This window comes from Bactrocera tryoni, chromosome 5, assembly GCF_016617805.1.
Source record: "Bactrocera tryoni isolate S06 chromosome 5, CSIRO_BtryS06_freeze2, whole genome shotgun sequence".
Classification (NCBI taxonomy): domain Eukaryota; kingdom Metazoa; phylum Arthropoda; class Insecta; order Diptera; family Tephritidae; genus Bactrocera; species Bactrocera tryoni.
This window is the reverse complement of record NC_052503.1, coordinates 39,113,266-39,124,800: the sequence shown is the minus strand read 5'-3', so window position 1 is coordinate 39,124,800 and position 11,535 is coordinate 39,113,266. Positions and strand designations below refer to the sequence as shown.

Here is an 11,535-nt window from a genome sequence, read left to right as displayed (position 1 = left end):
TAAAAGCATCAGTTTCGTTTTATTAGGGTTAACGCCAAGTCCGTTGTTTGCAACCCTTAGGTGGAACCTTTGTAGGGCTCTTTCCAAAATCTCACATTGTGCATGGAAACATCCCTGATAATCAACAGTAGTAGTCCTCTTCACTGATAAAAGCTGGGAAAGGACACCTCCCCATTTACGTATGTATGTAGATCCGATTGTTGCGGGTGAGGATAATCATTATGTTGTTGTTGTTGTAGTGGCAGAAAATATTCTTGAAGTAATTTCGAGGAATGGTGCCAAGTAGACAGTTCTTGACCGGATAAAAATCTGGGCCTGTTCCGGTTACGTAGACCCGACTGTCGCCGGATCGAATAATCATTCTGCTGCTGTTGTTGCTCTAGCGGCAAAATTCTGCGTAGTTGACAGTCTTGGCCGGATAAAAGTCCGGGTCTGTTCCGGTTAAGTAGACTTGATCTGCAAACCATGCCTTTTATGTCGCCATGTGACAGAGAATCAAGAAAATGTGTTTATTTCTAATATTGTTGAAGGTTCTGATGTTGGTTGAAGTTTTAAGAAGGTTTTGTTTAAAAAATCGAGATAAAAAAACCGTCGTTTTTCATGTTTTCAAAATTTTGTATAATTTTAATTGAAATCTATAAGCAGCAAAGACAAGGATCATCAGTTCAAAAAACATAATTCTGATATAAACGCACACACTCTTATAAAATAATGTATCTTTTCTATTCAGATCGAATTATTCTCTCCAAGAGTAGATTGAAGAAGTCGCACGATATGGAGTCGCTTTACCTGAAACCACGTTCGGTATCGAATGGGTCGGAGAAGCCCTTCCTTCGTATAAATTTTGCGAGGATACCAAATTCAGACATCGCGGTATAAAGGAAGCTCCTTTTCGACACATAGTTAATATCTCGTCAGTTGTTAATTTTCCAGGCCTGCAGCTATATTGATGAGGTCCAATCAGTTTGTTGACGGCGGGGCTTTAGTCCTTCAAACAATACGCTCGATAGAACCTTATATGCTGGCGGCTTATATGAGGAGGCTTATCTCCTTGCGCAACTTCGTTCTGGATACTGTAGCAGGTTAAACTCCTACTTATCCAGAATAGACCCTGACATACCCGACGTATGTCCTGCATGCAACGAGTCTCCGCATGATACTGACCACCTCTTTGCATGCCCCACAAACCCCACCCATCTAACACCCTCCTCCCTTTGGTCCGACCCCGTCGAAACAGCACGTTTCTTGGGCCTACCGTTAGATGACATCGACGACAACACAAATGACATTTACCATCCCAACGGGGATTGAATTTCCGTTAAAACAACAACAACAAGGAGGCTTATCCCACGGTAGTGAGCACAGATTGTGGGGTCTCTATTTTTGTGACATCCGATAAAACTTTACTAATTATTAAATAATTCGAAAAGTATTTGTCGGATTTGCTGCAAATTTTCAGAGAATATCTTTAAGATATTACAACGAACATGGGCAAAATTTAATTGCCATTTGATATAATATATTACTGAAGCTATAAGTAGTCATCATAATTTAAGCATTTTATTGATATTTCATTGTACATAATATGTATTTTCTTACTTAGTTTTACAAAAACTCTTTATTTTCAGTTAAACATTTATTGAATTCTAAATGTCGCTGGAGCTTATATGATTCACAACTTTGTTTGTATTCAATATTGATTTCACCGCTACAAACTATACATAAATACTATATATATATATATATATATATTTGTTATTTTTTTTTTAATATTTGCAGTAAAAACTACAATAGACCTCACATAAAATTGTAAAACTAATTTTAAAAAGTAAAAGTACATATTTATAATTCGTTTTTACTTACTGTTATTTGAAGCATCTTCGTACACAGTTAAACTCTATTTTACAAATACATACTACAGTTTATAAAAGTAACATGGCTGCTTTATACAGTTACAGTTTGATTTATCGTCTTCTTTGGATTAATGTTCACTTATTTTGTTTACTTACTTAATATGTTTTTTTGACAATCTCTATATTGGTATGGACATTTTTTAAATGCTTTTCGAAATTTTTACACAAGCTAAAACACCCGATCTATGTTTATTCTTATGCTAAAACCATGATAATTTCGTTTATTACTCTATTAATTTGTCTTTGCATGGAAATTGAATGCGCAAGTTTTAGGCAGTTGTATACTTGTATTATTATCAATATAAATAATTGAAAACTTAACTATATATATGATCATTAAATTTAAAAGAGCATCACAAAGATTTTTAACTTTGCGTTTTACAAAATAAAGATTGCCTCACTCTTTTGTTTTTGATAAGCTTAGTTTATAATGCACAAATAAATGTATGTACATGATGAAATTATGCAATTTGCTATAAACAAATATTTAACATTTTTGCAGATAAAACGAAAGCACAATATCAAATAATTCAATTGACCTAAAATCATGCAAAATTCTAACACTTGCATAAAACAGTACACACATAATTTAACAATAAATTAAACTCTGGGCAAACAAGGACCGAAATTTTGATGAGATTTTAATATGCGATATTTACCAAAATGATTTTGCATTCACAATTTTCTTGGCAGACAAAATAAATTTTTACACAATAATATTACATCTACAAGTCGGCTTACTTCAAGGAAAAAATAATAAGCCCAAAATTGTATGTAAGTGTAAAATAAAATAATAAACTTTTAAAATATTAACACTAGAACGGTTATTTATGTGTATGTATGCATATGCATTAGCTGTTATCCGTTCTGACAGACAGATAATCAGTGGGTGGTGACGTACAGCAAATATAGTGTTTCGCTTAGTTGTTCCATGGCACTTTGGAGTTTTACAGTGTGCGCATAAGATTTTGACATGCCAATTTTAGTCGGTCCCTTTGACTTTACCTAGGGCTTCTTCTTCCTCTTCAAGCTGCTTAATTTCTTTAATAACATCCTTTTTTCGCTTCACTTTATCTAATTGATCTTTTTCGGGTTTCTTAAGTTCACCACTTTTGATTCTTTGCTCGATTGTCTCTATTTCACGTAACTTTTTTCGAAGCTTTTTCAATTTTTTCGATGTATCAAGTCCTTCATCTGACTGCATCTGCAGGGAGGCCTGCAAATCGCTGGCCAGTTTAACAACAGCATCGTTATTATTTGTACTTGTCTTATTAGCGTTGGTATTAACTTTGGAGACGGTTGCCTTTGACGTTCCGTTGTTAGCAAGAACGAGTAATCCAGGTATTTGTTGTGTTTGTGACTGAGGTTGCTTAACTTTTTTATTGTTACTCGTCCCACTATTAATTGATTTAGAACCTACGGAATTTTCCTGCTGCTTTGCGACCTTCTTTGCTTTGGCACGCTCTTGCTTTTCTCGCTCTTTTTTGGTCTGCTCGGCCACAAGTGGACACATGCCAGGCGGAAGCGTGCTCTTACGTTGCGCAAATTGCTTACCTTTGCTTTCGTACAAGGGCACCTCTTCTTGTGGTACATAGCCGTCTTTAACGCGGCGAGCTTTGCGCCATGTACCATCCGGTCGTTGAGTCGCTGGGATAAATTTTCCATCACTATCGGTTAGATAGGTAGTCATTTTTTGTAATGTTGGTAATGTTTTCTTTAATAATAGGAAAATCACAAAATCGGCGACAAACTGCTTAAAATTTTTGCAGTAAAACAGCAAAAAACAGTGAATGTCAGAAGTCAAATGTCAAAATGTATGGAATAGTGTTGCCGGATGTGTCTAAAATATTGGAGCAGTTTCATTGACAAACTTCTTTAGTAGATGTCGCTGTGCATGGAATTATCATGCTAGAAGCAATTTAATTATAGCGAGTTTTTGTGTAGAAATTTAAAAACTTTGTAAGTGCCTATAGTCACATTATAAGACCCATGATTAGAAATTCTTAATTTTTTTTATATTTCACTATTTTGCTACTCATTAAGAATAAATACTCTTTTGCTGTTGTTGTTGTTGTAAAAAGTACATAGACCCCGTTTGATGATAAGGATTAGATAAGATGTCATCCAAGTAGTCCAACGGTAGGTCCATGAAGCGTGCTGATTCGACGTGTTCGGAACATGGGGAGAGTGGTGTCAGATGTGTAGTGTTAGCAGGGGATGCTAGAGTCATGCGGGGACTTACTGCGCAATATCCAGAGCGAAGCTGCACAAAGGTCACTCTCGTTTCTCGTGGAAACTCGATATCTTCGCCTGTTGTGGGTGATAGTGTGGCTCTAAGTATGCCATTCACTAAGAGGGAGTCGGTGAAGGTGTTAATGGCTCCGCTGTGAATGAGGGTCATTACTCCTCGATATGACTCCCTTTTGTTGGTGCGTTTCTCAGGTTTCAGTAGTGGAACCATTCTTCCGATTTTCCACACATCGGGTATTTGAAGAGTGGTTGGCGACATGTTGAGGACATTGGTTAGGTATCTAACTCCCGTCGAGCCTAGGTGCTTTAGCATCAGCATGTTTATTCCATTGGAGCCAATGGATTTAGAAATGTTGCTTTATTGATCATACTCCGTATATTCTCATCGGTGAAAGTAAGTGGTGTGCAGTCTTCTGGAATTTTTCGCGGTTGTCGGGTAACATAGCGTTTGGCTTTGTCTACCGTAGGGTGTAATGTAAATTGTCGGCTAAAATAGCTCGCGCACTTCTTTGGGCCCGAAGAGACATGGCCATTGAATTGTATTTTAACTTATCAGGTCTCTTCGGGGTAGACAAAGCCTTGACAATAATTAAAAGCTTATTCACGCCAGTGGAGATATTGCAAGACTTCAGGTGCTCTATCCATTTTCTCCGTATGTGTTGATTTCCTATTTGCCGAATCTCCAAATTGAGACCTGGAGTCCATTGCAGTTGAATTGTAGAATTCGTTTTGTAACGGGTGTCCGTGGGTGATTCTGGAGATGAAGGATGGGCGTGTAGGTGGTGGTTTTTGCAGCAGTAGAACCCGTAATGTGGTTGTCGCACTGTGGTATTGGTTGCCGATGCCACTGTTGAGTGTTGCGGGGAAAAATTCTTGTAGAACACCAGCCAGAAACCGTTTCGTAAATAACTTTGATGTACACTTTCGAATTAACAGAACTTCGTCGGATATAAAATCAGGACCTTTCCAAATATATCGACTCGACGGTCATTGGAACAATACGACCCTTTCGTCGACTTTAGAACGTTAGAGTAGAATATTTTGGGGTTTGTTATGTATTGTGTTCCTTTATTGCGATCATTTGGAATCTCCAATTAATCCCAAGTAAAAATTATTTGTAAGTAATTTTTTATATTTCATGTTTTATTATTTTTAACACCATTATATTTTAATGGAATACATAAATACTTTTTACAAACGAGTCTAGTTAGATATTAATAAAACTAAAGTAAAATAAATTAAGATTAAATAGAAAAATAATTAAATAAATTAAAAATTCGCTAAATGTTAGTGCGGCTTGCGAGTGATGTTTCGACATCTGCTTGCTCCAAAACGATTCGATCTACCGCGTGTTACAGGATCCTTTGCTTTGCACCGTTACATCTGTAAAATTGGAGAGCGAAAGTCAAAAGTAAGAGTGAGTTCAATGTTTTCAAATAAGCGGTTAGGGGTTAGTTAGAATTCCCAAAAACTTTTTTTTCGCATTTTCCTAAAGTATAATATCTTAGCAATATTCTCAGAAAATATAAAATAATTCTGATAAATATTTTTCGAGTTATTCGGTAAATAGCAAAGGGTTCTCTGGAGGATGGAGCCATGTTTAGAAGTTCACGCAAGTGAGGAAAGTTCTCTGAGCGCCATTCACTTGGGAGTGGCCAGAAACCATTCTTTTACATATGGCTCAAGCAGCTCACGACTTCTGGTCTTAGACCAAGTATTCTCTGGTTAGCCAAAAAACATCCGTTTGAAGACGAGCTAAAGTGAAAAGGCGAACCATCCCTCCCCAGGGTTGTGCGCTAAAAAACACTGCCAATGAAAAGAAGAAAACAGCCTCGGATAAGAGACCCCCCTTTTGATGACGGCCCCTTCAAACGTGTTAAGGAGTTACTGAGTTTGACTGCATTTTTTTTTAAGCTATGCTTTTTGAACTGGTGGTCGAAAACTGTTCGGTAGATTTCAGTGATATCGCATGATCAGAGGATTTTTTTAATTTCGATTTTCTATAAACAATTAACTATTGGTTTTTTCCAAAACACTTTTATTTAAGTCCACCATTTTGTTAAATTAAAAAAGATTATCTCTTCATAATTTTTTTTGTCCGATTGATTTTAGACGAATATCCAAGCATTAGTATAGTGACCGCAAGGGGATGCGGTTGGACTGGATCAACCCAAAAAACCATTATCTTTAAAATTATTAAAGTTTCTTTATCAAATTCTGTTAACTCAAGTCGAAACCTTATTTAATGATGTTCTGTTTTCCCCTTCATAAAATAAAATAATTTACTGGCAACAAAAAATATGTTTGGAATTGTAATGGCTCTGACTACATGGCTCTGACTACACCTACCTCCCTAATTCAAATTATCGCAAGTTTTGGGAACCTTGTTAGAACTAATCAGTATTCATATTAACTCACCAATGTGTAGACACGAGGCATAGCATTCCATTTGAGACTCGCTTGTGTACATGTAACCATCCGAGCCACAGACGATCTCCTCATCCTCGTCGTGCACATTGGCGCACATGCGCTCGCAATACTCTTCGGTGTCCTTCTGTTCAACCGGTGCTGGCGATGTTGACATCGAAGGTGCATCACCTGGGGTTGATTGACGTACTGGTACGCGTCCATAGAAGTCCTTAATTTGACAATTTTGACTATACTTTTTAGATCTACTTTTAAAATATGGTGGAGTTTTGTGCACTTACCGAACTGGCGCTTTGTACATCCTCATCGTCCTCTGGATCATCCGCACTGAGCGAAGTGTCGCTGCCGTAATTGTGGGAACTTGATATAGGCAAGTTTTGCGTAGTGGATGTGGAAAATGCCGCGGCCGAGGTTCTATAACGTAAATGCTCATTGTCATCGCCGTAAGCTTGCGGTGGCGAGTTTGTGTACGACGCGTGCACAGCGTCGCGTTCAGTAAACTCGAAGCGCAGCGGTTCAGGTGTGCGGCTATGCAGCGCGTTATAGCGTACTTTAGAATACGCTGGCGCCAACGTTGTGGGTGCGATTGTAGTGGGCGCCGGTATTACATGCTTAACGGCCTTATTACCGTCTGAATTTACCACGAATAAATTGTTGCCGGTCTGATAGCTGCCACGTACAATGGCGGGGACGGGATCTTCTTGATAAAACAGCTGCGATACTTGTATCGGATTGTTAAGGTAATTGTTGGCGGCGGAAGAGCCGGAGCCAGAGGCTACATTATCATTGCTTGTCGTTGGCTGGATGTATTGAATGTGTTGTGTATGCTGCTGTGATGGCAGATAGTGAGCATGACTTCGTTGGACCGGCTCTGGTGCGGCTGGTTGCTCGCGTTGCAGATACTCTTGTTGCCGCACTTGATGTTTATCGCTTTGTGTGTCAAGCTGTTTATAGTTTGGCTCATGTTTGGGTAGGAAATAGTCATTCGAGTTCATAAATTTTATATATTCTTCAGCTTCATGCGCCGCCGCGGTCTCTGTATCGGTGTGTTGTGGCTGCTGTCGCATGCTTGCATAATGCTGCGCAGCCTCTTCGGTCCGTACAGTGGGTGGATAGTGCGCATGGGGATGCGAGTACGGCACCTCTTCCTCAGCCAGCTCATTATTCTCATAGACAGCATAACCAGCGCTATTTGGTACCGGGTGCTCGTGCTTCACGTGTGGATGCAGCACAGGCTCTTCGTGCGGTCGAATCATTTCATAATGAAAAGTTGGTGGTCGGTTGGGTGATTGCTGCTTGCTCTGCAGCAATGCTGGATATCCTGGATAGGGCTGCTGTATGTGTGGTTTCTGCAGCTGTTGTTGTTGTGGTATGGGATGTTGTTGTATCATGTGGTGTGGCTTGCCAGCGTATTGCTGTAGCTGTTGCAGGTGCTGCCTATAATTTGGATCGTGTGGTTCGAGTAAGGGGCGCACAATCGCTTTGCCATTGTATGGTGGCGATGCCTTGAAATTAAACTCTTCGTGTTGTTGCAGCTGTTGCAGCTGTTGTTGGTGTTTTACCGTTTGAGATGGCGCAGTCGACTGCGACAGTAAAGCATTTGGATGTGTTTGTGGTTGAGAATGTGCGGCGAACGGGTAAGGCGGTCTGTACACGGACACTTTGCCAGCATTGAATGGGACCGGACCTTTGGAGGGTAAATGGTTTATAACCCCCTTAGGCTTTTCAAAGGTGTAACGTGGCGGCGCGCCATTTACAGGCAGACCGTTCTGTATGCGGCGCATAATCGGCGGACGCGATTTTTGCTGAGGCGGAGCGCCCGCAAGCGGCCGACGATTGGGCATGCCTCCGGCTTGTAAATTATCAGCGCGCGCAATGACACGTTGTGCAGCGGCCCGATAACGTTTGGCCGCTAAAGCCTTGGGGTCCTGCAATATTTTCATTAGTCGCGCATAGCGTGTGCCATTCGTAGCGAGTTGTGCAGCGTCGGTGCCAGCGCTTGGAGGAGCGTGTGTGGACGGCAGCTTTTCTGTGGCTTCGTCGGCGCAATGCGTGAAGCTGCAGAGTAAAGCAGTAACAGCTAACAGAAATGGAAAAATAACTGTTAATTTCGCCATTTTCGGAAGATCCGCGAGTATTTACTTTAAAAATGTTCTGTATAGTTTATTTTTGGTTTTTGTTTTTTGTTGTTTATGAGTTGTTTATTGTCCAAAACTTTATTTGTCTTAAAAACATTTTTTTTTATCGAAGTTGATATTCATTATTATTTGTAAACTTGTATCTTTATTGGCATTTTCACAAAGTAACACTTTATTTAAAGTCCTTTTGGCTTTCTATTACATTGCTCTTGCTCTCTATAAGCGTCAGCACTACTTTTTAATTTATGCTTGCATACAGCACTAATAAATCCTTTAGCGCGTTCGGTACATCCGCGTATGTCGAGCGTTCAATTGCGCGTCCAAATCACGTTTGAAACTGTGATGAGTGGTCGCGCTTGCGCTTAGCTAAGTTCCACTGCCGGCGTCGGTCTGCGCTCTGGCTTGCAGTTACTTTTACGAAAACTGGTTATATCTCTTTCTATTCTACTTCATTGTTGCATTTCTTTTCTCGGCCACTGGCTGGCTTTGTGGCTTCTCGTGTTGGCTTATTGCTCTGTAAACGCCACTCTCTGGAAGTTTATAGGCTTTCGTTCCGTTCAGCGCCGCTTTTGTATAAAGGCGCCTTCATACATATGTATGTACAAACATACTTGTATGATTATGGGCAGCTAGTCGGCAGCACTAGTTTCGGTTACTGCTCAGCTGGTTTGAGCTACTATACCAAATTATAAGTGTTTACGTACAAATGTAGGTGTATAATTTTCTTCTCACAGTGTTCAAAAATGAAAGTTCAATAAGAAGATATAAATAATTTTAGAAAAAAAGTTGAAGTTTCAAATACAGCCGAATTTTAAGGAGGTCATAACATCTTTTCCCCTCTTTTAGAGCTTTAGAAAGTAATCATTTTAATATGTTCCCTCCTAATTTTAAAATTTAGAAAAGTGTTTGATCTAGTGACTGCTCTGGGCATACTGAAATTATTGAGAGAACACTTCTTTTACTTTCTGAATGACAGTGAAAGCATAACACCATGAGATGGTGAACCCGATTCCTCAATCGATGACAATGGAGCAGACGTTCCATTGGCCGATCATGAAGAAGTTCCCAAGCGGCGGGGCCGGCGGCGAAGAGCTGATAGAGAGCAATGTTCAGCTTATTTGTAGAATATGGTCAAAAGAAAGCATGCTCGGCAATGGGAATTTAAGGAAGAACACACCATCTGCGCCAACTACCGTGGGATAAGCCTCCTCAACATTGTATATGAGGTTCTATCAGGCGTACTGTATGAAATATTAAGGCCCGCCATCAACAAACTGATTGGACTTTTCAGTGCGGCTTTAGGCCTAGAAAATCAACAACTGACCAGATATTCACCAATCGCCAAATGTTGGAAAAGACCCGTGAAAAAAAATGATTTCAAAGCAGCTTTTGACGGCACGAAAAGGAGCTGCCTTTATTCCGCTGTCTGAACCCGCGCTGTTAGTTCTTCTTTCTCCAGACTGGATAAGGAAGCGAAGCAAATGTGTTTAGAAGCACGCGCCACTTGGCTCCCACGTTATTACTTCGAAGTCGTACATTTCGTAATTTCCTCTATCTTGGAACCAGTATTAACAGCAACAAAAATGTCAGCGTCGAGATCCAATCTTGCCAACAGGTGCTACTTCGAACTGAGTAAGTAATTGAGAAGTAAATTCCCCTCTTGACGAACAAAAACCAAACTCTATAAGTCACTCATTACTCCAATTCTGCCATATTCTGCTATTCTCAACATCTGTTGAGTCGGCGTTTCGAGTTTTCGAGAGAAAGGTTCTGCGGAAGTCGATGAAAAGATGATCTATACGAGGTGTACGACAAGATTGACATAGTTCAGCATATGAAGAGACCGCGGCTACGCTGGCAAGGTTATGGCATCCGAAAGGGTGAAAACACTCCAGCTCCGAAAGTATTCAGCGCAGTAACTGCCGGGAAAAGCAGAGGAAGAGAGAGACCTCTATTCCGTTGGAAAGACCAAAGACGTTGGGGGGAGAAGCAACTAGCTGCACTTGTAATCCCCAATTGGCGCCAAACCGCGAAAAGGAAGAACGCTTGGTCGCGCTGTCTTAAACTCGGATATAGCCTCGTAAGCGGTGTCTAAGTCTATAAAGAAGAAGGATAAGAAAAAAGGTATCAATAAATTGATTCTGATCGTAAGGAAAATCAAGCCAAGGGTAAGGCATTATAAGCTTTAGGCAGCTAATAAAGGCTGCCTGTTTTGGGCTGTTTGAGTTTCAAGAAAAAATTAAAAGCATATAATTTAAAGTTATGGCCAATATAGCTTTATTATAAAGATAAGGGTTTGTCATTATGTTTTTAACAAGGACAAGTGGCCCCAGCAGATGGCTCAAATAAATTCTAATAAAATGCAATTTTACAGTGATTACCCGTATGCCAACAATAATAACGCTCGAATTCTCTCTTCGCAGGCGTCAATCGTCTCGGGCTTATCTGACAACCATTTTCAGATAACACGCCCACAAAAAGTTTCATTTAATAAATTGAATGCTTCGTCGGCTATATAGCAAGTAGCCCCGTTGTGTAGGAAACAAAGGTTATCCACATCGACATCCCCCAATTTCGGGATGAAAAAGTCATCAACCATGGCTTTATAATATTGACATACACCAAACGGTGGTTTGTGGAGGATGTAACAGAGCCTCAACAATGGCTTGTTGATTGTCATCACTCCCAATGAGAGATTTTTGTTTATTAACGTATCCATTTAACCAAAAGTAAGCTTCACCGCTGAACAAAATTTTCTTGTGAAAAGAGGGAGATGTGGCCATCTTTTTTAGGGCTCATTCACAGGA

General features: G+C 40.0%; 2 protein-coding genes across 2 annotated transcripts; both read right to left on the bottom strand.

Annotated features, from left to right (window-relative positions):
• Window positions 1-1,538: 1,538 nt before the first annotated feature.
• Window positions 1,539-3,697, bottom strand: LOC120778552 (partner of Y14 and mago). Its single transcript, XM_040110403.1, has one exon. It carries the CDS (start codon window positions 3,601-3,603, stop codon window positions 2,896-2,898), a length of 708 nt encoding a protein of 235 aa, XP_039966337.1. The 5' UTR covers window positions 3,604-3,697; the 3' UTR covers window positions 1,539-2,895.
• A 1,659-nt stretch (window positions 3,698-5,356) lies between these two features.
• Window positions 5,357-8,772, bottom strand: LOC120777719 (BRD4-interacting chromatin-remodeling complex-associated protein). Its single transcript, XM_040109208.1, has 3 exons — window positions 6,872-8,772; window positions 6,582-6,801; window positions 5,357-5,546 (listed from the first exon to the last, which is right to left on the bottom strand). Exons 1-3 carry the CDS (start codon window positions 8,705-8,707, stop codon window positions 5,506-5,508), a joined length of 2,097 nt encoding a protein of 698 aa, XP_039965142.1. The 5' UTR covers window positions 8,708-8,772; the 3' UTR covers window positions 5,357-5,505.
• Window positions 8,773-11,535: the final 2,763 nt, after the last annotated feature.